The sequence below is a fragment of the Chelmon rostratus genome, chromosome 10, assembly GCF_017976325.1.
Source record: "Chelmon rostratus isolate fCheRos1 chromosome 10, fCheRos1.pri, whole genome shotgun sequence".
NCBI classification, from domain to species: domain Eukaryota; kingdom Metazoa; phylum Chordata; class Actinopteri; order Chaetodontiformes; family Chaetodontidae; genus Chelmon; species Chelmon rostratus.
In genome coordinates, this window is record NC_055667.1 from 10552534 (window position 1) to 10579113 (window position 26580).

Consider the following 26580-nt stretch of genomic DNA (forward strand, 5'->3'; position numbering starts at 1 on the left):
AGATTAATCTAATTTGATCAATGATTGATTATAAATTTTTGAGCAAAAGTACCAAACATTTGAGAATTTTTGTTTTTTTCTTTGTCAGACATTAGAGTAAACCGAATGTCTTTGGGTTTTGGTCCCACAAAGAAGACATTTGAAGACTTCGCTTGGACTGTGGGAAATAATAACAGCCATTTTTGACTATTGTCTGGCATTGTATATGGCATTGTATAAACACAGATTTTTTTGTCCTTGACCTACTTAGTCAAATTCTGTTCATATATACCTTTAAATCATCTCATCATCATCACCAGCAAGTGTGACAATTAACTATTGTGTCTCTCTCAGGGCCACTGTGCACATCCAGGTAAACGACATCAACGAGTATTCACCAGTGTTCAAGGAGAAGTCCTACAAAGCCACCGTTATAGAGGGAAAGAAGTACGACAGCATCTTGAAGGTGGAGGCGGTGGACGCTGACTGCTCTTTCCAGTTTAGTCAGATCTGCAACTATGAGATCGTCACCCCTGATGTGCCCTTCACCGTCGACAAAGATGGTAAGGCCTTGCACCTAGCAGCCTCGACTTGGTGCCTTTCAGCGGAAGAAGCTGCAAAATGTGCAGAAGAGCCACACTTTTATTGACACACATCACATTGTCTATTGATCTGTGTAAACAATGGTGCCGCAAGCCTTTTATTTAAGATTCACCGGAGCTTGTTGCCTTGTGACATGATGACGGTCTCCTTGAAATGTCACCCCAGTCTGCCATTCGTGTCTGACTGTGGGATTAGTCATCTTTGTGTCTTGTAAAACAAAATTAAAAGCATCCAGTATCGAGGCTCAGCTGATGTGACGCCTGGCTCTGATTAAAAAGAAATACAGACAGGTGAAAATGTCCGGAGGAACAGACACTGTGAGGATACAGAATGTTGGTGAAGGTGCTCAAATGTGACAGCTAATTACTAATTGGAGTCTGATCTCAGTCAAACAAATTCCACTATTTCCTGTTATCACTTGCGGCTAATCAGAATCTGTACACACTGGTTTGGTAATGAACTCTTAGTGTGTTACAATGTGGCCCTAAGAGATATTGATCAATATATTATGCCTTTATTTCAGCTTGCCAGTAAATCATTTCTGAGCAGGTTTCTGAGCAGCTCACTCTTTTTTCGCTCAGGCTTCATCAAGAACACGGAGAAACTGAGCTATGGCAAAGAGCGCATGTATAAGCTGACTGTGACCGCCTACGACTGTGGAAAGAACCGTGCCTCTGAGGACGTTCTGGTCAAGATCAGCGTCAAGCCCACCTGCAAACCCAGCTGGCAAGGTATCAAAGCTCTCCTGTTTACCCGCTGTAGCACGCCAACCATTACTGCTAGGGTGTGTCTCTGTGTTGAACAAAAACAGTCCACCAATGCGCAGTTCACACAGGCTGCCTTTATGAAAAACGTTATTTAACTCCTTTAAGCCACAAAGCCTTTTATCATGCATGAAAGACCTGAAGTACGTCTTAATGAGTAATTACTATTGACAGCCCTTGTATTGACTGTTTACATGTTATCTACGCTGTGCTGAAGGACATCGTTTCATTCTATTCTCCCGCTTCACCTTTCAGGCTTCAATAAGAGGATTGAATACGAGCCCGGCACAGGTAGCCTGGCCCTTTTCCCCAGCATGCACTTGGAGACCTGCGATGAACCAATCACGTCCATCCGAGCCAACGTTGAACTGGAAACCAACCATATTGGGAAGGGCTGCGACCGTGACACCTACTCTGAGAAGTCGCTGCACAAGCTGTGCGGTGAGTAACTGCCCCACAGGAAGTGGTTACTTTCAGTAGTTGGGATCAAAATTCATTTTTGATAAATCAATCTGCCCAATATAATTGTGTTTGTCCTCTTTGTTTTTTTTTTTTCTTCAGGAGCCAGCTCTGGTACCGTGGAGCTTCTGCCTGCACCCAGCAGCTCCGCCAACTGGACGGTAGGGCTGCCCACCGACAACGGCCACGACAGTGACCAGGTGTTTGAGTTCAACGGCACCCAGGCCATCAAGGTTCCCGATGGCATGGTGAGCACCAGCCTGAAGGAGCCTTTCACCATCTCTGTGTGGATGAGACATGGCCCCGGGGCCCATGAGAAGGAGACCATCCTCTGCAACTCTGACAAAACAGGTAACATAACTGGGAAGGAGAACTGTTTCACAGTTACACCTGGACTGTGTCAAAGCTCCAGTTTGACTTTTAGCTTGTTTCATGAGGTAAAATTGGTTTGCAGGTAGTCAACTGTAAAAACACAATAAACATGCATAATTAAGGGCAATGTTTCTGATGTTGTTAAAGGGTTGTTTACATCAGTAATAGTTCTAAAAATACGCTGAACAATAGGCTGGTGCAGTTCAGAAACAAGCACATTTCAAGTCAAACTCTTCTATGTTCTCTTCTAACTTCTATGTGGGTATAGCTGGTTTTTATACAGTCAAACATACTGACAGGGCTGCTTAGATCAAAAGTCTGGCATCTACTGAAGGAGTAAAAACCTGTGTGCAACTCTCCTGGCACCTCAGTGGCATACTCATTATTGCTTCACATACGATGTCTGAAAATATCCCTGTAATAAAAAAGAAAAACTTCAGGCAATAGTCAGAGTTGGTGCTCATCCAGCTGGCTAACACGTGGAAGCACACGCCCTTCTATATTTTCTGTCTCACCTCTGCCGAGTGCTTGCTGACCTTTCCATTTTTGTCGCTAGTTGTAAATTTTGCGTGTGGTCACAAGCTCCTTGATCTTATTGACTGTAAAGTCTCTGCCGTGGCCAGTGAGAGGCAGCTCATCAGCTTCTGTGCGACTGCTTATATAAGAAGGATTACATCAGAACGGCTGTGCCCTGGACAGGAAGCTCCCATACCCATGATCTCAGCACCATTCATGACCTCTATTCAGCAGTTTCACAGACACAGAAATGTCTCACTTTCAGTTCATTTCTTCAACATTTTAGTCTTTAGGTCCGAGTTTAGTTCTGTCTTCCTTCATCTGTGCAGCCATTGAAATAATCTTAATATATAATTGATATGATATATAACTCATGCAGGGTACATCAGGTTGGTTGTTCTTGAAACATTTTAATTAAATTTTTTTTAAATAAAAATTTGGCTTCTTGTTACTTGAGTAATATCTGAAATGTCTCATACTGGCAGTTAATTCTGCTTCAGCAATGTGTTTAGTTTCACCCAGGACAGGGATGTTACTAGAGTCATGATTGTCTGTTAGTAGGCATCATTTGCTGCCAGAGTGCAGAATCCTGTCGTTAGTGTGTTCGTTAAAGGGCTCCTTGTTATCGTTGTTGTTGTTAATCAGATGAGAGGAAGATGCAGGCTTTGTGGTCTGTTAAGGCATTAAGAGTTTACAATCCATTTAAATGTTCTAGACCTATAACCCGATGCTCTCTACTTAAAGCACAGGACATAATATGTCAGATTTATTAGACACTGTAATAGACTAAGCCTGTGAATACATATGGAGAAAAGCACCGTAAATCTTTGAATCTTTTCAAGCATTAACAGCCATTTGGTGTTTGGTACTAAGACTACATGTGCAGATCCATCCTGTCTTTCTGATGCCTGTTGTTTTTGATAGCATCTCAAGAAAATAAGCTCTGGTTGCATTTATCCAGTTCCTATTAACACAATACTTTTCCTGCCACTGTGAGAACCTGTTAAGACATGTTTGTAAATTATAAGAACATGAAATCCCAGTAGTTAGATGCTTCAGACATGTTTGTGTACTCATTAGGCACATGACTGCAGGCTTGTGTTTGTAGTGCTTACAGTGTTTATCAGTAATTTACTGCTCTCTGTTGTGTAGTCATGAGTTGTGAATATAATACAGTACTACCACAGGCCACGCAAGATTTTTTACTTTTTGCTTCTCATGGCCTCTATAGAAGATTCATCACTTTGAAATATAGTTAAATGATACTAATACTAGTAAATGTCTTCTTTAATTAATGAATTAATGAACAATAACCACCAGCTGAGGCAGCCATTCAGTTACATTTAAAATTTTAGCATTATGGCTTCATATCTTGATTTCGCCTCTTAAATTGTCTCCTGCAGAGATGAACAGACACCACTACTCGCTCTACGTCCACAACTGTAGGCTGATCCTTCTCCTCCGCCAGGATCCATCAGAGGCTGAGAACTACAAACCAGCCGAGTTCCACTGGAAACTAGACCAGGTCAGCTGCTTCTGCTGCCAGACTTTGTACAGGCTTCGAGGATGATATTTAATTAAGAATGAAGTTAGTTACTGTTGTAGTATCTAAGTGTCACAGTCCCCGCTTCAGCTTTCCATCCCCTCTGCTGTGTTCTTCACAGGTGTGTGACAAAGAGTGGCATCACTATGTGCTGAACGTGGAGTTCCCTACTGTGTCTCTGTTTGTGGATGGAACTACCTTTGAGCCCTTCCTGGTTACAGAGGACTACCCATTGCACGCCTCCAAGATCGAAACTCAGCTCACCATTGGTGCCTGCTGGCAAGGTAAACTCTCCAGTGCATTGAGTGAGCCATAATTCTCTTGTGTGACTACACGTATCTATTTACAAATAAATCAGAAGCACAGATACATTGTGAAGAAAGACCTGAGTTTCTGCTATTTGGCAGCTAAAATAGTAAAAAGATACTCTAATGCTACCTGATTATCCTTAATCCTTATCCTTATATTGGTTGTTTAGAGCTTGTGTAAAGTTAGGGTGCATGTTATTTTATTAACTCTTTCTTAGATTCTCGAATGATGCACCATGACCTCGTATGTAGCATCTGAATCTACTGCAGATCCTCAACCTTCCTCCCTGTCTCTCCCTGCTCTCTTGTTTCTGTCCTTTACAGACAACTCAGGACATGACAATGACACTGAGTCAGTCTCTGAGCCCACCTCAGGTTGCTCAAGTCTTTCCCTTACTCCTCAATTATATCCATGTGTCCACAATGTCCCACCATGCTAACTGCATCCTCATACCATTTCGACTAGAATGATTCGTACACATTCTAGATGCAGAAAGATTTCTTTTTTCGTAACTCTTTGCAGCATGATGCAGTATGGGTGAGACTGGTGTCATATTACTGCTGCCTCCTTTATTTTTTGTGTTTTCTTCGTTCTCCATTTATACGCTTTTCTCACTGCAGCAGCCAGGCGGTTGTTTTCCACACAAGCAGAACAGAAATAGACACATAATGAGCACAAAACTCTGACCTGGCTGCAGTATTTTGGCAGTGCAGGCTCTTCTTTCAGGACATGACCTTTGGGTCAGAAGCAGTAGCTCCTCCATATCAGATAACCAACCTACAGCAACACACACGGACACACACACACACACACACACACACACACACACACACACACACATCACTTGATGGCTGTAAGGTCTTCACGTGGTACAGGTTTGTCTCTGACTCTGCAGCGGTGCAGACTTATGCTCATTATGGTTTAGCAGGACACAATTATCTCACCTCTCATCAGGCAAGACTGATGCACCTCACAGAGATACTGAAATACTCAGTTATGAAATTTCAAGGCTCTCAATTTCTTTTTTCCCTCAGCATGGTTCCATTAGTTTGTGAAAATAAGACGAAAGAGGATTAATTTCACCCTTATTTTAGATAATCCCTTCTTTGAGTTTCTTTTTTTTTCTGGTGGTGTGACATCCTTCCACGTTAAGGCAGTGGTTCACCCTGTTGATGCAGATGTTGCATGTGTCAAAGACTTGTGTTGTAAGCTCATCCATCATTCTCGCTCACAGGGCCTCTTGCCTTGTAAAAGCATACATCTTAACCTGCATGAACGCCATTCACGCCAGCTTTGCACATTGAGAAGGCATGCTTGAATCTCCAGCCCAGAAAAGGGGAAGTCTATGCAGTGTACACTTGAGTAACTGCTTTTCTTTATTTGTTACTGCTTCCTCCCCCTCTTCTCCATCCCGGCGTACCCAGGCGGAAATGCTCGAATGGCTCAGTTTTTCCGGGGGAACCTAGCTGGGCTGATGATCCGCTCTGGCAGGCTGGAGAACAAGAAGGTGATCGACTGTTTGTACACCTGCAAGGAAGGACTGGACGTGCAGCTGCCTGAGGAGGTAGCTTCAGCTGTCAAGGTGAGGGAGGCAAGCTGTTTTAAAGATCCAAACACACTCAAGCTCAGTCAGGTTGAATCTAAGTATATCTGTGCATCAAGGATACGGTCTGACTCAGTGATTCCAAAGCTTTTAGGCTTGTGATAAGAGGAAGCAAAGTGTGCTCTGAACTCCTTTCTCAAGTTGCATTACGTGTGTATATATATCCAGTATTTTACAATGAAAAAACAGAAACAATGAATTACTTCTACATTGTCAGTCATTCTGCAATGTCTCAGGGGGTCCTAATCCCAAGATTTAGAACCACTGCTTTTACTGATTGGTATAAATGAATAAAGTTAAAGTAAAGAAAAAATAAAATATGTCTCAGCCAAACATGGAACATTTCAGCTGTGTTGACAGCATCGACAAGGTCCACTGGACTGTGGGTGCAAGTGTATGTGACATGTTAAAAGAGTTAAACTGGCTTATCATATGTTTTATTAATAGATTAGTTTCAGCCTTGTTTTTTGGTGTTAACGTGGCATCAAGAGACAATCGTCCCAAGTCACACAGTCTGTCACCTTGATGTCTTCTCTCAGGTGGAGTTCAACCCCAACCAGTCCTCTCTGACCGTGGAGGGCGATGACATTGATGCCTTTGACAAGGTCATGCAGCACATCTCCTACTTGAACTCTCGCCAGTTCCCAACCCCAGGAATCAGGCACCTTCGCATCTCCACCACCGTCAAGTAAGTAGCAGAAGCCAAAAAATATTCTGCGCTTGTTTTTATGTGCTTGGTCTCCGACAAGTCACCTCATCTGTCATTCAGCAGCAGCCCAGCATTTGTGGAACAGGTTCCTTCCTCCTAATAGACATTCAGAGAGGGTTCATCTTTCAGTGTAAGGAGGGCTTGTTGAGGTAAAATAGAGGTCAATAGTATGACCTAATTTCCATAACAAAGAGAGTAAACATGAAAGGTTTTGGGGTTGGAGAATGACAGAGGCATAAGCGCTGAAAGATTCTGTATTTTGTTTTCAGTTCTCTTTGATGTCAATTTTTTCTAACAACGATCTATTCAGAGACCAAAATGTGAATAACATAACGGCATTGCATTTGTAGGTGATGTATGAAAAGAATATATTAAGACTCAGGTTTCTGCTGAGCCTACTCCAAGATCAGCTCCAGTTAGTGTTGCAGGTTAGCATTTGTTCTTATTTGCACAAGCTGGCATCAACACTGAGTTTCATTGGTGGACTGAGCAGTTACACCAAACTACCTGCTTTTTCCTTGTGCGCTTATTGTCCACATCATTAAGAACATCTGTTTACAAATGCAAAACAAGAATCTCTTCCTGTGTGTTTATGTTCCTTTCTTTTCTGGAACAGAGCCTTGTATTTATTAGTACTTTATACATGTTTGACCAGCTGGGACACATAAAACTGCATGCAATTACTACTGAATGGAGTTTCAAAAAATGTTCCTCAGCCCTTTCTATCAGACTAATTTTACTACTGAACAGCTTTTAGAGATCCTCAGTGGTAATCTTCTACGGTGGTACAAATTTAGGTGTTCACCCCTGAATTCCTTGTTTCCTTTCCCTTCCATACCATTGTTGACGTCCAGGTGGCTTTAATCTTTTCGCTTTTATTTGTCATGTTTGTTATGAACCTTTAACAGTCCATCTCAGTGTTTTGTCTTTCCCCATCACCCTGCCTCAACTGGGCATAGATAAGATTATGGAAGAAGGACTTCTTCACACTGCCCCTCATGTCTTTCAATCCAGAGGAAGAGACCCAGCACAAAACAAAAGATAAAAGATCCATGTGCCAAGGTGTTCAAACTTTAATCTCCCCCCAGATGCTTCAATGAGGAGTCCTGTGTAACGGTGCCAGATGCCGAAGGTTACGTGATGGTGCTGCAGCCTGAGGAGCCCAAGATCAGCCTGAGCGGCATTGACCACTTTGCCCGCAGCGCCGCCGAATTTGAGAGCCAGGAAGGTGTGACGCTGTTCCCTGAGCTACGAATCGTTAGCACCATCACCCGTGAAGTGGAGGCCGACACCGAGTCTGAAGCAGCAGAAGGAGCTGACGATGACCCCACAGGTGAGAGACATGCTCATATGACCCAGAATTGAACCCCAGATAATATTATAGGGATTCTTTTAGTATAGCTTACCCATTTTTCAGTGGATTAGTTGTGTTGTTCTCTTAACAGTGTGGTCATCCTCTGAATTATATTCACAGAATTTCCACATTAACACTGCCACATATGTAATCTTATTCTTGTGGCTCCAGAGGCAGTGCGATACAGAGTGACACTCCATCCATTGCCTCGGTTAAATCACCTTAGAGACTGAATGGGTCTGCAGATACAGTGGATGTACAGTTAATAGCTGTGAGGATGTACAGAACCTGCTTTAGTGTGAGGATTACGCCTGGAGGACGGCGGGATTGGACAGAGAGGGAGGGAGAAAAGAGATAAGTTGTTTACTGCTTTATGGGAGGGGTCAGTAACCAGCAGTGCCATCTGTTAGGCTTGTATATGTGCTAAGACCAGGAGAGACAATAGACCTGCACTGAGGTCGACACAGATACCGGATGATTCGATGTCCTGTGGTGAACAGCAGGCCATATGGGACAAAAGGACTTGCAGAGATCTGATGCTATTACCTGCATTTCCCTGCCCCACCTTCCACCACCAACAAATGAGATGTCACATGAGATGAAGATGAGTTTCCACAGAGTCAAGAGGTGCAAACTCTGTGCGCATTAAATATTAATTTGTTTCATAAGCAAAATGGAGAAGACAAGCTGCCTCAGCTGGGCTGTAAAAATAAAAATGATTAATTGATATACCTTTCAATTGTAGAATTGTTTTTGAGCTGTTTTCCATGTGTCACACCTCTCGTTCTTAAGAAAAAAAGAGTTACACTAACAGAAGACAGAGTGCTATACCTGACAGTAGCACTGTATGTGGAATATACTTGCTGTTACCAATATGGTGGTCAACCTGCTGTAGTTGTTGAAGCGGTCCCAGTTATCACTGCTGACTGTGTGTACATGAGGTACAATAACAGATTAGGTAAGCCTACCTGTTGTATTATCAGTGGAAGGTGGAGCAGCTCATGCTGGGCTGTACTATTGCCCAACATTTCTAATTTTGAAATGATCTAACTGTGGTGTCCCATATTGTGTTATCTGGGACGCTTACTCATCTTGATTCAATCCTCTAATTGCTCTCTAAAGAACTTGAGCTACTCATTAACTAGTCTTTGTATAAGTGAAGTGTAGCTCCTCGATTTCACACAAACATGAAGTTATTTGGATCTACAGGCTACATCTCCATCTGAGGCTACATTAACTGCTACTAGCACAATACATCAGAATCTCTAACCCAACTGTCAGATTCAGATTCGGAAAAACTGTTGTTCCTTGCAGGGAGATGCTTTGTTGCAGTACAAATTGCACAACACACAGTTAGAAAGGATGAAATCCTTAAAAAGATAAAAAAAAAAAACATGTAAAAAGTTACAAACTACTGTAAAGGTGACATAATATAAATAATATAATACTAATAATAATAGTAAAAATGTGCAAATTCAAATGTGTGTATACCAAAGGTAAATGCAAATGTGCAAATTCTAAGTAAAAAGTAATTTAAGAGTAAAGATTAAACATGCACAATATAGTAAAAATAATGCTGATAATAGAAAAACAAGGTGAGAGTTCTGCTTCGGCAAAAGTAGAGGAGTTGTACAGTTTTGTTGAATTTTTATTTGATAAGGAAGTAGAAAAACATCAACATCAATGCTTTTTTTTGGAAACATGAGTCTGACATTGTTACGGGAATGAAATTCTAAATCAGAGTACTCTTTAACAATTCAGAAAGAACACGAACAGTGAAGTCTGGACTTACAGGGCCAATGGACAATCCTAAATGTCAGTTTCTCTCTATCATTCATTCAGTCCAAGAGACAGTGGTGTCAGAAGAGATCATGCACAACCTGGACACATGTGAAGTGACTGTGGTGGGAGACGAGCTGGACGGGGAGCATGAGAGCCTGGAGGTGGACATGGCCCAGCTGCAGCAGCAGGGCCTGGAGATGAGTTCATCAAACCTGGGCCTCGTCATCACCGGTACAGAGCGCAGAGCTGTCCGAACTAGCACAAAGCAGTGGTTTTTGGGTGCCTTTGATAATGTTATGATAGCTTTGCAGAAAACTACTGTTTTACATAAGAAGTCAATTCTGTTTAACGCTGAGTCCTCGCATCGTAAACAAATGAGAATATGTAGTTATATGTCATGCACATGTGCCCCAGAGTGATTTGAAGTCAGAGTTACCAAATCTGTCTGTCTCTGCTGTCTCAGAGTATAAGTCCAAGTTTTAATAATACATTTCTAAATCATATTTAAACTGTAATAATAATATCGAGAGCCTTTGTTCTGCTGTTGATGGCTGATCAGTTTTCTTTTTGACACGAGCTCCCGTCTGTATGTTCCAGGTGTGAACACCATGGCCAACTACGAGCAGGTCCTGCATCTCATCCGTTACAAGAACTGGCACACAGAGGCTCTCTTTGACAGGAAATTCAAGCTGGTCTGCTCTGAACTCAACGGTCGCTACATCAGCAATGACTTCAAGGTCGAGGTATGACCGAGCACCCTTCAGTTTCGTCACGTAGCAGTGATGCATTCACAATAGAGGAGAGCAAATAGTGCCCGAATGTTACTAAAGCATTCTCGTGACCACATATGTGTGTGTGTTTGTGGTTTGTATTCTCTCTAGGTGAATGTAATCCACACAGCCAATCCAGTGGAGCATGCTAACAATGCCATGGTGCAGCCCAACTTTATTAACCCCGTGCATCATGCTTCTGTGGATCTGTCTGGTCATAACCTGGTCAACGCTCACCAGGCCTCAGGTACTGGAACATGGGAGTCTCACATGTGAAACGTTGGGGTTTAAAATAAATGTATTTTTTTTCTTTTGTCCTTTGCATCATACAAACACTCTCCACCTTGATTACTTGTAGCACAGAGAAAAACGTATCTGCGTTGCCTTGTTTAATCATCAAGGTTAGTCATTTGAAATCATGTGAAAGGACACAAAAACAAAGAATGAATTTCAGTTTTGTTCTGGTGGAACACAGACTCTCCTAGTTTTTAGACATGTAGAGATTATTTCCATCTTGCGACAAATAAATACAATAAAAATAAAAATACAGGCATTGTAATAAATATTTTACAATCACTCTGTGAATAAGCGGCCAGTGAAATGTCCCCCAAACATTTTACTTAAATGTTAAAATCATCACCAAACATCCTAATCAGACCAATAATCGGCTTGATTGTTGTTGTTGTAGAATAAAGTATTTGGCCTCTGGTAGGGCAAGCATTGCAAGGGATGGATTACAGTCTATTAACCACAAGTAGGGCACGTAGGAACCATTGGTTGTTTGCCCATTTAATTTTTTTTTGATGGCACAAGTTAAGGGATTACACTTGAGTGCTGTATGTGACATCTGTACAGGAGGTAGTCTGAGCACACCCTTTTATTTCCCAGCCTCAGTAATCCTCTAGGCTGTCAGACTCACTAAGCCTGCCACCGCACAAGAGAGGCCCTTTGCTGCTAAAAGGGGTAAAGTGGAGCAGGTTAGCGGGAGACAGGCGAAGCTATTTAAAGAAAGACACACACCTCGAGCAGCCCCAAGCATTCATCTCCAGGTTACTTAAAAGCCATTAACATCCGCGCTGGCACAAAATAAAGCCCTTGAAATGTCCTCAGACAGTGGAAGCTGTGTCTCCCCACATAAAGCTGTAACAAGGTAGTTATGTGCCCGAATCAAACATGGTTTACATCTGACCTGTCATTTTGTGTCTGTTTGTGTGCTTGCTTCCCCCCGCAGTGGTTCCGAGCGCCGCCACCATTGTCATTGTGGTGTGTGTTAGCTTCCTGGTGTTTATGATCATCCTGGGCGTGTTCCGCATCCGAGCTGCACACCAGCGCACCATGAGAGACCAGGAGAACGGCAAGGAGAACGAGATGGACTGGGACGACTCAGCCCTCACCATCACCGTCAACCCAATGGAGGTAAAAATGCACGAGAGCGTTTGCAGGGAGGCAAAATTAGTGAGCGTTTCTCTGGCGAGTAGTCAGTGAAAAGCCGTGGAACAGAATTTAACTTCCCATCAAAATGTGGTCGGGTTGCAGCCTAGACAGCTTTTCACCTGCTAATGCTCTCTGGGTGATGTTGCGACTGTGGCCTAGTTTTATCTGAGCGCTCATGATTGACAGGCCTCTGGGGATGGGGTAGAGACTTTGTTGTAGGTAGTTGCAGAGTCTTACCTCGCTAATTAGAATAAAAGAATAATTTATCGTCATATATCAATATTTAGATTATCTTTGTGCAACCATCTGGTCTCATGCAGGTTTAGAGCATGTTTTGGTGCCCCAGCCAAGCAAAGCAGCATCAATATTTTCGCTCAGCCAGGACCTGCCGCTCGTCTCCTAAAGGGGCGTGTCAGTGGTGACACAGAAACAGGAAATGACTCGAAGTGGGTCGTCTGTGCTTGAACACACACATTCTGAATAAAAGAACTGCCTCCCAGGCTACTTATCAAAGAGACATTTGAAGCAGGATGTTCAGATGTGCGTCTTAATCCAGAGTCCGTATCGGTTTAGAAATGGACAAGGCTTTAACACAAGAAGGAGCAGGTTAGACTCAGAAAGATACCCTTCACAAAAAGCCCCACCCTCTGTCTCTCAACGCAGACATACGAGGACCAGCACAGCAGCGAGGAGGAGGAAGAGGAGGAGGAGGAGAGCGAGGATGGAGAGGAGGAAGATGACATCACGAGCGCTGAGTCAGAGAGCAGCGAAGACGAAGAGGGTGGGGAGCCGGAGGACCAGCAGGGGGCCAGTAGACAGCAGCAGCTGGAGTGGGACGACTCCACCCTCACCTACTAGAACAACACACACACACACACACACAGCAACACACACATAACACTCAACACAAGCTCACACACTTCACCAACTCACACTCACTGCTTCACACACACACTCCCACCCCCTACAGTTTCATGTCCAAGGAGCCGTGATGTAAGAAAAAAAAAAAAAAGAAAAGAAAAATTCCCTTCAGCGTATATATGGTCAAGGATTCCTGTCGTTATCTTAGTGGTGGTACTCAGTGTAGTGTAGTCATCACCGGATTGCTGATTTTTACTGTTTATTTTTTTATTTATTATATTTTAATTCCCAGGAAAACTTGGCCTACATTTTGTTTTGAACTGTGTGAGGAAGCCAACCCTGCACTTTTTGTTCTTTCTCAGACGTAAGGCTTTCAAATGGAGAATTTTTTTCCCCCCAATGTATATTCTTTGCGTAATGCTTTTAGCTTTGTTTGCCGCTAAACTCACGTATAGCTTTGACTTGAGTTTTCTTGACTTGTAGTCCACAGTGAAACGAAATGATGCTTTTAACAAGTAGACCGCATTTTCTTCTTTTTTTTTCTTCTGTTAGTGCATGCGGATATTTGAAAAGTCATATGTGTAGAGAAATAAATTGCTTTTTAAAGATTTTGTAAATATGAAGAAACCATGTAATTAGTCGATGTGTTAGTGAAGGCCTACTCAACGGGGTCCAATATCTAAAATGACGCAGTATGTAATGTAGAATATTTGTGTCACAGAGGCTGTAGCATGTCGCTAAATCTCCGCAAAAGCTGTCCCATCATGCCTGTACAAAAATGTCTGCTTCATGACGAGGAACCCAGGACTGTTAAGCAGAGGTTTCCACGACAAAGTGGTGTCCATTTTGTCTTTTCTTTTCGTGCAAAGAGGAAAATCATTTCTTTTGCGTTCTCATAGGCAGGACTGGTCGATGGTTTCAGCTTCATACATGCTTTGCTTCGCTTGCACAGGTGGCAACGCTCTACTCCAGGCGTCAGTGTACTTCATTCCCAATATATCTCACTGTTGTACAGAAGGGATTTTCTTTTTGTTCAGGGTAATCATACTCAGAGAAATGCTAATGTACAAATGACATTTCGTGTGGAGCGGTACAAAGGGCCAGCAGATGCTGTAGTGCTGTTGATCTGGAAATATGGGTACTAACGTTTCTGCCAGTGTGTTTGGGCTAGTAGGGAGATTTCCTCAGCAGCTTTAGAAGCCTTTCGCCCGGATCCCGGTCGTGCTGTGCTGACAGAAGTAGGAAGGAAAAAACCCTTCAAACTACTGAAAGAGCAGATTTACAGCAGAGCTTTGGCGGAGCCTGGTTGAATGGTGCAGTTGCTGGCATTGTTTTGGAGGAGAGGAGTGAAATGAAAGTTCTTTTCGGGATTGCTTTGTCGCAAGTTTATTTACAGTGGCACGGATATTCAACCTGAAATAATAACGCACAGATGCATTTTTAAACTGGTTTCCTATTGCAAAATAAGCACCGTCTTCATCATAGTTCACAGAATTACAACCAAGGGTACGACTGTGTAGTTTACCATAAGAAAACACTTTAAAAATGAATCTTCTTCTTGTTTGAATCTTAAAATGATTTTTTTGCAGTAGACCACTAGATTTTATTGTACATGGAACTGTACTGTAGAGTTGTTCAAAGATATTTGTTTACATTTGGTAAACTTATTTTCCTTCTGGTATTAGTATAACGCTTATACAATTGACAATTGGGAAAATGTGTCCAACCTCTATCTCCTCTCAGACACTGTTGTCCATCACTGTTGTATATATCTTTCACAAAACCGGACACAAATGTACCTTCACAATTAACTGTGTAGTGTTTGTTTCATGTTTTTGTGTACCAAGTAAATTGGTAACATTTCCCAAACCTGCATTAATTAAAGCAGAACAGATTTGGGGCATTGAAGTGAGCAGAATGTCTCAGAATTAGAAATGTTGGTGTTGCGAGTCTCATATTTTGCATGCAAGTCTATTTCCAGAGGCCAAAATTGAATAAAAAAAACATCCAAGGCTCTTTTTGGAGACAGATTCCAGGCTTCTTTTGAGAGTTTGAGTTGCACATTTATGTCTCCTAGTAGTTCGACTAATTTATGTTTTTTAAGCGGTCTGTGGTGGAAGCGTAGTGAACAGTCTCCCCTCCATGATGACTTGGACTTATTAAAAGGGGGCCAGGTCTGAGCCGACTGAGATGGGAGTGCCTTTTTCCGATCATAGCGCAACTAGCAGGTCTAACAAAAACACTCATCCGTGCTCTTTTATTTGTGGCATTTGTTTTTTTTCTATTTGTATTTGTTTCATCGTAGATTTCTTACAGAGCTGGGGATTGCTTTTCTTTCAGTTCGTTGTAACAATAGTCCACCGCTAGTTTTCTCAGAAGTGAAAAACGTTTTACATACTGTAGATGTCATGTGTCCATGTTGATGTGTAGAGGAAGTAGATCCATATTGTATCTTCTATAGATATTGTACTAAATCATTGACAGGATCCACCTTAAAAAAGATGTACGGTACATTATGAAATTGCTTTGGCAGCATACTGTTGTATACTGTTGACTCACCTATTTGTGTATAGTGGAAGGTAATTGCGAACAGTGTCCTATTGCCTGAGTTGTTGAGAAATGATTTTGAGGGCAGCATGAATTTCACAAGAACCAGAGTTATAAGCCTGTCGACTCCGAAATTCTCAGTTTCATTATGTCAAACACTTGATGTTCACTTTTCATCTACAATTTAAAAAGTACAATACCATGGGTCACTGATTCGTGCACACTGACTCTCCAGTCAAGTCTCCACAGTGACTCCACCATCTCCAGTTTTCTGGGTTGAATGCTTTCTGATCAGCCCCAGCTAAGTGTAAGTTGGTTGAATTGAATGTCACTGCCTAACAAACTGAAATGCAGCCATACTGTAATAACACTAAGATGTAAGGGGAATTTACTTTGCATGAACCACAAGTTTGTGTACGTCCCATGTGGGGTTGTGAGACTGCAGTGAGAAAGGAGACGTGATACACTACTGATTCTCAGATTGTCTGTTTCACACGTCCAGATATATATATTTTTTGTTTTTCTTTTCTTTTCAAAAATTTGCTCAAAATGGAAGGTGACAATGTTTTCAGAACGGCCGAATGCTTCCTTTGTGCTTGTTGGAGCTGCTCTCACTTTTCTACCAATTGAAAGGCAAATTGTAGTGAAGTTGATACTTGCTCGTAAACAAAATAAAGGACGATGAGATGGGGTATAATTTCTGTGTGCTGTTGTTTTTCTTCAGTCATCACTGATGCTGTGAATGTATCACTAGAGTACACACAGTACTCGAGGTACATGCCAGGTAGTGCAGCTTAAAATAGTCTAAATCTTGAGCATTGGTGTCCTCTGGTGGCGAAAATGAAATTGTCTAAAGCCCAAAGATAAAAAAGCAGAACAGTGCACTTTTAACAGTGCAACAGAATTTCACATGTAAACAAATCAAACAAATAAAACAAAAACCATTGATTTGTTTTTTTTTACTCACAATCAAAGCTGAACATGAATCACACTCATGCAGTAAATGTCACATTAAACTTGTCAAATTTAAAGATGAAACATAATGCAATACTGAACTTGATTATGACAAATTTATAACTGCAGATATTAACTGATGCAGTTTGAAATGCTTGATAATTAATGTATAGAGGGTGGACAAAATAATAGAAACAACACATAAATACCCAGAACCTAACACTGTGCAGTTTTCAGTATGCACTCTCAATGTGTGTTGGACACACTCCATTTTCATAGCACACTAGTTCTTTTCAAGGTAAAGGAGGTGAAAAACTGTTTCATATTTTGCCCTCCAGTATGTTCTAAAAATCATCTTAATTGCTCCCATGTCTGGAGATTAAAAAGGTGTTGGAAGGTGTTATTTCATCCTGTTAATCGTTTTTGTTTGCATCTCATCTCATCATTTTGCACTGTGAGACACCATGAGCAACAGTGCAGGCTGCATCTGGTGCTGCAAAGTGACCTTGTGTTCTCTTAGCTGTTTAATGTCCGCACAAACTATTAATCAAACTGAATCACTCTCATGAGACGGCCGCAGAAACCATCACAAGACCCTCCACAATGTTTAACAGATGGCATCTAATCCATCCAGTGGATTTCTAATCACTTTGCAGGAAGGCTGGTCAAAGACTCGTCTGATCATATTTTGTCAGTCCAGATTGGTGCTCGTTTCCCCTCGTTATGCATGTTAATGCTAGATTTACACTGGATAAATGCAGTTTCCAAACGGCAGTCAGCTTCTAAATGTGGGCTGTAGGAAACAAAATATTTTGTTGAGACAGATTTAAATTGGAAATAGAAGGAATAATTTTGTTTAATAAGTATTCTGCCATCTATTCCTGTCAAAGAGCTCTGACTTTTTACTGCTGCCCCTCTTTGTCAATATCATATTTTGCATGTGTCGTAAACCCTGGCTGATCTACCTGTGATTTAAGGACTATTTGAATGTATATATTGTATGATGGCTCTGAAAACCCATACTGACAGAGGTGACCAGACGCATACCTCATATGATGTACACATACTGCATGCCAAGTGACTTGTGTTACTGCCTGTGTAGTGTAATTAAGTGACTTCAAAGTTAATTTCCCTGTAGTATTTCTGTTATTTTGTCCAAATCCCTGCAGACACTTGCAGTTGAGTTAAAATAAAAATAAATGTTGACTAGTTGCAGCACCCATACAATGCTCAATATCAATATCTTAAAAACAAACATGTTGAAATGTCAGGTTTTAAGACAGATAGACACAGCAACCCAATGAGAAATCACAATAGAACATTTCTCTTGAACTGCCTTGACTATCGTTCACATTCATGTACATGTCATCGTATTTACCAAATCACATGCTCGTACCTATAATACACTTACACACCTATCTGGACAAATAAAAGACATTTACAAAAGTTGTGGGGTATAAAACAATACAGTTAAAAAGTGTTAGCATCTACAGCAGCACCTAGAAGTGCACTGATTATTTACAATATCAATGACAGATTGGCACATTTCTTTCTTGGTAATAACAAAGACACAGAGTTAAAATCTGTAGAATTACTATGCCTTGGTTTTCACACCAGAGCTAGCTAAGGCCATAATTTTGTCTTCAGAGCCTGAAAGAGAAAGCAAAACAAAACAAATATGAATGTTCATCCAATAAGTCGTATGATTAAACGATCCAGTGAAATCGCATCTTTCTTCTCACCTAAGTTTGCAGTCACTTTTTCAAACTGGCTCAGAGTAGCTGTAGCATTTTCAGTGAGAAAAGTCTCATCCTCCGGAGTGAGCTGTCAGACCAAACAGAAAAAAAAAATAATGCATTGTTAATTCAAGCTTTGATCAGACAATTATAGCATGTTTAAAATGTCACAGCTTATTCTGAAGTGAGATTTAAACCTGTTGTAGCAACTGGTCTGTCAGCCTTGTGACCGTTAAATAACTAAAATAAGTCGGTGCAGTTTGTGTGTGGACTCATGAGCACAAGCCTCTGAATCATCCATGAACCCATGGAAAAAAACATGACATCTCTGCTGAGTGTTCCTCACCTTCTCTCCAAGTTTTCTCAGGGCTGTGAGGATTTCCATTTTCTGCTGTGTGTACACATCCCGTGACAGTTTCCCCACTATGACATCTCGGTCCATCTGCGCAGAATATCACACACTGGTTGGACAATTTTCAGGCCGAGCAACACAAAGACACTAACACTATGGGGTGATTGAGCAGTTGGATTAAACATACACTCTACAACTCTGTGCATTCAACAAACACAAACAATCATATCCTTATTGTCACAGTGCAAACCTCTGCTAGTCTGGTTCTCAGCTGTCCTGGCTGTTTCTTGGCAAAAAGTCGGATCACCTCTGGGGTTTTGAATGCTTGGCTGATGGCAGCCTGGATTGCCTAATGAAGACAAAAACATTGGAAAAAAATTTGTAACATTTGACAAATCACTGTTTATACTGGATTATTTTAATTGACTTGTTCTGTAAACGATAACCCTTATATACACAGTAGCTGCACATTATTCATTGATTATCCATACCAGCTGCATTCCACTGAGTTCATCCACAAGTGTCATGTCTCCTGTCATGATCTTCTTCAGGGAATCATTGAATTCACTCAGCTGTTCCAGGGTTTCCTTTTTTGTCTCCTCATACTCTTCCTCATCCAGTTCGTCTCTGGAATACACAAAGAAAGGATGAGACACTAACAGAGACATTATATACACACACACATATATATATATCTATGGAAGAATATATGTAGAATATAAAGAAATATTTTCTGACATGGATCACTACTTGCCAGCTGTACCAGACACATTTGATCGTTCAATAAACAGCCTCTACACACGTGGATTTAAAGAATTTCTCCGTCGTGCACCTGCATTCCTCCAGATCCTGAAGCTGCTGCATCAGTCTGTCAAGTTGCTCTTCCATATTCTGCCTCAGTTTTCCAGTTTCTGATTTACCACGAGAAGCCATCCTTCGTTAAAATCGTATTGCCAGCCTATGGAGAACAAAAAACTGAATAAAATAGTGGACATACGTAAGTCTTAGTGTGGATTATTAGCACAGTACGCCGCGAATAACTTCAAGTCAATGTAACATGCTATTTAGACAGAATCAGAGTGGCACTGTAGGAGATAACATTACAACAAAACTGTTCTAACACTTAGCGACAACCCCGTTTTGGTGCCAAACTTGTGGATGCATGTATTTGCTGGACACTCACACCGTGCAATCTATGGAAGTTCTTTAGTTAGCGTTAGCTGAATAGCTAGCTAGCATGCTAAAAGAAAGCATCTCACCAGGACTCTTTGTAAACAGTTGTAAAAAAGCAGTCGTGCGATAAATTAAATAGTTGTATCAGCTTGGTGAATGTACATTAAAACTATCCGAGTAACTCAATCATATTTCCACGAAGAATAACTACTTTCAAATACGGTTACTTAATATTTAGTGTTAATCGAGGCGTTATCCAGGCGGATTTGGAGGTTTGTGATTGTGAACGTAGCTCGCGACTGTGGGTGCGGCTCTCTTCTTCCTGGTCGGGTCTGTCCAATCAGATTTTTTGATCTTAACGCGGACCTTACAAGAGTAACGTGACGCATACGAGAGCCGCTAACTGCCGGTGCTTCTCCTGGTATAACGTTGAGTATTTACGTTACTTTTGCTTTTAGAAAACGACTCATTTGTTGCCCAATCTCAGCTTTGCTTTTATGTTATGTCTGTTTGAGCAACCTGTACGTTCAATTTAGCAACAAGCTCGCGTTGCCTGGTTACAGACCAAGCTAACGTTAGCAACGGTGTATAAGTTAATGACGGCTCTGACGTTACTTTACGCTAACATACCATATGGTTTTGATTTTCTTAACGTTTGTAACTCCTCTCACGTTGCCATTCCCTGTGGTAACGTCAGAGCGGATACAGAGCTGCTTACCCCAGAGGACAGAGAGTCATTTTGTTTTTTATATGTGAAACTGGAAAACAATTAGGATGCCTAACTATATTCTGTGTTTTCTTTACCATGTTCGCTGCTGTAGTGTGAACCCCGCTCCAGTATGAGGCATGGAGGGTCAGAATGTAACAAGAGTGGTCCTGCTGGCCTGCGGGTCGTTCAACCCCATCACCAACATGCACCTGAGGATGTTTGAACTGGCTCGAGATCATCTGGAAGACTCAGGTCGAGTGACCTTCCACAATTATGCTTTTTTCTGTCCTCTTTTCAAAGTGGGTCACACCAGTCTGGTTTCAGAGCTAATCTTAGTGCTGTCACTGCTGTTACTTTGGTTACAAATTATATTGTATCTGCTGTTGACAAAGGGAAATGTTGTGCTGCTGCCTTTGTAGATTTGTATTTTATTTATTTGATACTGTTCATCATCCTCTGCGCCTACAGAGACGGGATGTGATATTGATTATGATTCCAAGTCCTGTAAATGGTTTCAGGACTGTCTCAGACAGCAGTGTGTGATCTTGGGAAATGATCATTCTGGAAGGGGCTTCCATAAGGTTCAATGTTGGATCCTACCTCGCTCACATTTTATATTAACAATAATACGTCTTCTGTAACAAATGGTAACGACCATCTTTATGTGGATGATATAGATCTCTATAGTTCTAACAGTCAGCCACTAAAATCCCACAACAAGCCTTTGATGAATTGCTAGATGCGCTTTTTAATTTCAAGTTAATCCTAATGCAAACAAGACTAAATATGTTATTCTCTAGAACCAGAGATATTGTTGGCAATGGTTTGTGTAGTACTACTCTGAATGGACATAGTATTGAGAGGGTCTCTGCATCTAAATATCTTGGTATCTCACTGGATCAAATTCTTTCTCTCAAATTTCACATAGACACACTTGTCAGCAAGCTTTGACAAGAAAATGCATATTTGCACAGAAAGAGAGCAAATTTTCCTATTACCTATAGCTTTACTGTTGGTGTCTCCTTGTTTATTTTGGATTGTGTTGATGCTGTCAATAGACGCACCTCTGCCTCCAGTCTTAAACCCTTGAATTCGGTTTATCAGTCCAAGCTAAGATATATTTGAGGTTGAAGGTTGAATTAATGAGTGAATGTCAAGCCATGTAGACAGTTTTTACTTTCTGTGTCCACCCCAGTATAACTGAGCTGAATGTAGTATTGCTTGTGCTGCTCACAGTATTGAAAAATTACCTCTGAAAGGTTCAGCAGTGACCTGTATTTCCTGAAAAACTGTACCTGTGTCTAAAGCATGATGATGCTTGAGCACTACAAATGAAAATGAATTCTACTTCACTAGTGGGGTTGAGGCTGACATCTCACACCTGAACACAACCCTCTTCATGGCTAGATAAATATAGTAAATACAGCAATGCACCGATGTAAAAATACTCCATTACATCCATTAAATTACATTCTGTATTCATTTATTTTACTACTTTTACTCATACATAATACGTACATAAGATGTACTTAAAAAATGAGGCACTCATTATGCAGCACTTATATTACAAAAATACATTATTATTACTGATTCCCAAATGCATAAGAATTTCTGTTCCTGTAGCTGGTCATGGTTGAGCTAATTTTAACTATGTAGTGTACTATTGTGTAGTTTGAACTGTAACAATGCATCATATTTTACAAACTGATCATCTGTTTTTTGTGTCAAATCTTAATCTGTAAATGTGTCCAACAAAATGTAGTGGAGTAAAAAGTTCTAAGTACCTCCTAACTGTGCGCAAGTGCAGCACTTGAGTACTATACTTAATTTGAATGAACACCTTTTTAAAAAATATTCTTTTTTCTAAGATATCACTGTAAACCATCTATTCACACAACTTCTCTAATATCTCAGGTCAGTACCAGGTGGTGAAGGGCATCATCTCGCCGGTGGGTGATGCTTATAAGAAAAAGGGATTGATTGAGGCCTCCCACCGGCTGGAGATGGTCAGATTGGCAACAGAGAACTCAGACTGGATCACAGTAGATTCCTGGGAGAGCTTGCAGCCGGAGTGGATGGAGACGGCTAAAGTTGTTCGGTAAGTTGACAATTCTTGTGTCTCGTTAGTGGCAGTGTCTGCTCTTGCTACAGGCAAGGCTAGTGGTGTGTTTTGTCATCAGTTGTTTTTAGGTGTTATTAAGTCTGCCAAATAACGTAAGACACTACCTGTCAGACCTGTCAATGGCCTTAATTAGAGTTCCCTTGCTTGCTGTTTTCTTTTTCGTCATCTACACCTCAGGCCACCCATTCATTAAAATATCTTCACATAACCACAGCAGATAGTAACGACTGTCAAACTAATGACCCCCTAATGAGCCAGTCTGGCAGTTCAAGGTCTGACGTGACCTTAAAGTGCACTGTGCTGGCGATACATACCATGCATTAAACCCTTGCAGGTATACTCAAGATCTTCAGACTTGATATGTGACATTATTATTATTGCTCATTATAGCCCAATAAATGAGAATGTCATTTCTGTGTAACTCCTACAAAATTGTCTTTTGCTGTTGCTATTTTCCTGTTACTTTATAATTTCTGAATTGTATCTGTATTGTAATAAGTTTTTCTAAATATGTTTTTTTTTTTTTTTTTAATAATTTTGCATGTTGACAGTGTTGACCGTTTTCTACCACAATATAGGAAGGCAGTTCCAGATTGTAAAAAAGGAACTATGTATTATGAAAGAAACTGGACAATTTCAGATGAACTGTCTGAAAGCATCACTGGTAAAGACGCGCAGCTGGTTTTTAAATGTTGTTGAAAAAGTGGAGAAAGCCTACCTGTCAGCATTGCGGATTCTAATCTTTGAGTCAATAACACATTGAGATCTGCACAAAGTGAAAATACAGTTTAGGTAGCAAATAAGGAACATACTTAGCACTGAGCATAATCACAAAAGTTGCTTTCCACTTAAGAGGTAAAAAGATTGATTTGCTGTTTGGTTTCCTAAAAGCCTAATATCAGTATCAATTGCAGAAGAAGCGTGTTGGCTGGATATATTGTCAATATGACCAGTATTCCCTGTATTGGACAGTAGCTATCCCTACATACACCCCTCAAGTTGATATTTAGAAAAAAATGTTTTGATGCTATATTATTTTTTTAATTAATTGTCTGCATCCACTCAGGCATCACTATGATGAACTTCTCGCAGCAGAGCAGAACTGCGACGATGTGGACACCGTCAAGTGTGCGAAGAAGAGACGTATACAGGAGGATTATTTTGAGGGTTCGTCTAATCACAAGGGGAGAGGTAGGCTGATGATTATGTTAACTTAAGTATTGTTCTCTCAGTCTTCTTTTCATTTCATCCCCTTTTCAATCGCTGATTCCAGACAGAAAACAAGTCTGATCCTACTCCCACTGTATTCATGACTGACTGTATTCAGTTGAACTCATTATAGGAGACAATGGTTTAAAGGTGCAGTGTGGTGTTGTGTGGTGGGCAACACCCAATCACACCACCTACAGTAAAGACAGGCAAGGTGTCAGACAGCCAAGAGATGAACCTCAGTGAGACAAACAGTCAAGTTTCCTACTTGGTTCAACAACATTCTTCACACTGTTGTAAACTGTGTGAATCTCTGGCATGAAGCTGCACTGCACAGGATTATACCCGTGAGCAGGAGGAGCACACACTGTGCCGTCCGTGTGCCAAGAGTCTGCAATAAGATGTTAAATCGACTATTACTGGCACTTCATAACAATATGTTCTTATAAGAGTCTACAGCGCATTTGTAGGTTGCAAAACTGTAAATCACTTGAATCTAGCTGAAGAGGTTTCACAAGCATTGTGAGCTATCAGAGAGCAATGACCATTATAACTAAACTAAACACTGAGATTAGAGGTGACATGCGATACCTGTAACGTCTCTGCTGTAAGGTTACGTCATTCTTTTGTAAGAAAGCTTTTATAAAGACTTAAATTACGATTTGAATCTCCTGTGTTTGATTATCTTGTTTGTCTGTTTTTATTTGCATTCGTCTTTGCTTTTATTGTCTGCTCTTTTCTCTTTTAAGCACTTTTTAATTTTGTTAGGATGTACAAATGACATTAATTCTAGTTAACTCTTTCCTCTCTTCATGCTCAGACAGCCCTCGGCTGATGTTACTGTGTGGGGCTGATGTCCTGGAGTCCTTTGGGATCCCCAATATGTGGAAGCAGGAAGATATCGCTGAGATTGTTGGACGCTACGGTTTGGTTTGCATCACCCGTAGTGGCAATGACCCTCACAAGTTCATCCACCAATCAGACATGCTGTGGAAGTACCGCAGGAACATCCATATGGTCCACGAATGGGTGACCAATGAGATCTCAGCCACTCACGTGCGCCGGGCGCTGCGTCGAGGTCGGAGCGTCAGGTACCTGCTGCCAGACAGTGTGGTTCATTACATACAAGAGCACAACCTCTACAGTGCCGAGAGCGAGCAGAAAAATGCAGACGTGGTTCTAGCACCCCTTCAAAGATACACCGGCGCCTCCTCGAACTGAGGAAGTCTGCTGCTGCAGCTGAAACAGAAGCTGTCTGCTCTGAGTGCTGTGGGTTGGGTTAGGCAAAATTCAGACAGTTTATTTGAGCTTCCACCAGTGCCTGCCATACAGAATAGTCTTTTTAAAATCTCTTCTTAATAATGAGTGTGTGTGTGTGTTTTTATGACAATAAATCTGTGAAGACTTTTGTAAGTTAGGTGATTTAGTAACTTGTTTCACTTTGCTTTAAAGTGCTTGTGTGTGCGTGGAAACAAACAGTAGTCAAACACAAAAAACTGAGCAGCAGTTCAGGGTCAAAAACCTTTCTAGAAATAAATGTGGTGTGTGGTTATTGAACTAGGGATTCACAATTTTTGTGTGAAATAGTTAGCATACAGTGTGTTTGGTAATTTCATGAAATGTGATTGGAAACGAACTTTTACTACTTTCAATACTATCTTTACCACAATTATTTCCCACTTGCTCTAGCATACACGCTTCAGCTCTACACATTTTTTGTCCCTGGAGTTTACGTGCGCTTCTGCAGGCAAAATTAAGCAATATGTTTTAAACATGTTTACTTCAGGCCGCAGATTCCAAAATGACAGTGTGATATGTGTTGACGGGAAATGAAATAAACAGGTTTGTGCTTTTCATCCTGGGAGCTTTTCTTTGCTGTTCAGATGCTGCTGTCTTACAGATAAGGAACTCCTAACATCCTCAGTTAAGGACATGACAAATTGACACCTTTGATTAAAATGCTGTTTGTCAGCGTGGAGGTAACTTTATCTTTCCGGTAATCATCGCTGAGGTCAGGTAATAGCTGCAATAACAAAGTGCTCATTGTGAAAGCAGTGTGTTGAAAAGAAAGTGTAACTGATTACGTTAAATCACATGACACAAGTGTCAGAAGTGGTGCCTCATTACTTTTAATGTTGGAGTAATCGTGTTCGATTACATCAAAAAGCTGAGTATATCATTCAAACTTAAAGGCCCAGTGCGAAGAAACTGGGTCAAGATTGTGGTTCATTACATCACAAACTCATGTTTATGTTGTTAAACTTATTAAACATAACTTAATGTCTGCATCAGATGCCTGCCTCTTAATGTTTGGACAAGCTACATGTTTTTTATTTTCTTTCAAGCGACATGCCAGCGCACCTACAGAAGTTGGTATTAGTTACTCCTTGCACAGAAAGGTGTGCTGTTTTGACATAGGTCATCTCCATAAAAACGGCAGGTGTGTCACTCCAGTTTGCTTTGAAACATTAGATTGGCTCAACTAACTAATAAGGCTTACACAGCTATTGTGTATCTTATCTACTTTGTGCAATATAAAATTTTCATTGTTATTAAGTACTCAACCTACGCATATTTCCCTTTATTCTACTGAGACACATACAGTATATATTTATTACTGTGCAATAAACACTGTACTTAATTTATCTGTACCCACCATGTGTAATTTCTGTTAAAACTGAAATTCTCCACAAAAAGCCTTCCTCCAAACAGAAAGGTCT

The 26580-nt window shown here is 41.0% G+C and overlaps 3 protein-coding genes across 7 annotated transcripts in view; 2 read left to right on the top strand and 1 right to left on the bottom strand.

The window, feature by feature from the left end:
• Positions 1-13232, top strand: part of clstn1 (calsyntenin 1) — a 33376-nt gene extending 20144 nt beyond the window's left edge. Inside the window, exons 4-18 of one of the 2 annotated variants that reach the window (XM_041946234.1) lie at positions 334-542; positions 1164-1313; positions 1602-1787; positions 1908-2156; positions 4097-4218; positions 4358-4520; positions 4869-4919; positions 5970-6127; positions 6688-6836; positions 7946-8190; positions 10054-10224; positions 10591-10736; positions 10875-11010; positions 11995-12179; positions 12861-13232. In XM_041946234.1, the coding sequence (XP_041802168.1) occupies positions 334-542; positions 1164-1313; positions 1602-1787; positions 1908-2156; positions 4097-4218; positions 4358-4520; positions 4869-4919; positions 5970-6127; positions 6688-6836; positions 7946-8190; positions 10054-10224; positions 10591-10736; positions 10875-11010; positions 11995-12179; positions 12861-13055 (2515 nt within the window). In that variant the 3' untranslated portion in view covers positions 13056-13232. The remainder of the gene's footprint in view (positions 1-333; positions 543-1163; positions 1314-1601; positions 1788-1907; positions 2157-4096; positions 4219-4357; positions 4521-4868; positions 4920-5969; positions 6128-6687; positions 6837-7945; positions 8191-10053; positions 10225-10590; positions 10737-10874; positions 11011-11994; positions 12180-12860) is intronic. The other variant, XM_041946235.1, reaches the window with a different exon arrangement.
• Positions 13233-16557: 3325 nt separating this feature from the next.
• Positions 16558-20107, bottom strand: lzic (leucine zipper and CTNNBIP1 domain containing). Of its 2 annotated transcripts, none has more exons than XM_041945688.1 (7): positions 19907-20107; positions 19480-19605; positions 19139-19274; positions 18898-18996; positions 18642-18737; positions 18302-18383; positions 16558-18209 (listed from the first exon to the last, which is right to left on the bottom strand). In XM_041945688.1, the coding sequence occupies exons 2-7, from the start codon at positions 19578-19580 to the stop codon at positions 18154-18156; spliced, it is 570 nt and encodes a 189-aa protein (XP_041801622.1). In that variant the 5' UTR covers positions 19581-19605; positions 19907-20107; the 3' UTR covers positions 16558-18153. The 2 variants fall into 2 exon arrangements, with proteins under 2 accessions (XP_041801622.1, XP_041801623.1); XM_041945689.1 differs by having other exon boundaries at positions 19480-19622.
• Positions 19538-25716, top strand: nmnat1 (nicotinamide nucleotide adenylyltransferase 1). Of its 3 annotated transcripts, none has more exons than XM_041945687.1 (5): positions 19538-19644; positions 20642-20781; positions 22444-22627; positions 23718-23842; positions 24681-25716. In XM_041945687.1, exons 2-5 carry the CDS (start codon positions 20667-20669, stop codon positions 25079-25081), a joined length of 825 nt encoding a protein of 274 aa, XP_041801621.1. In that variant the 5' UTR covers positions 19538-19644; positions 20642-20666; the 3' UTR covers positions 25082-25716. The 3 variants fall into 3 exon arrangements, with proteins under 3 accessions (XP_041801621.1, XP_041801619.1, XP_041801620.1); XM_041945685.1 differs by lacking the exon at positions 19538-19644 and adding an exon at positions 20187-20241; XM_041945686.1 differs by lacking the exon at positions 19538-19644 and adding an exon at positions 20191-20248.
• The last annotated feature ends 864 nt before the right edge of the window (positions 25717-26580 follow it).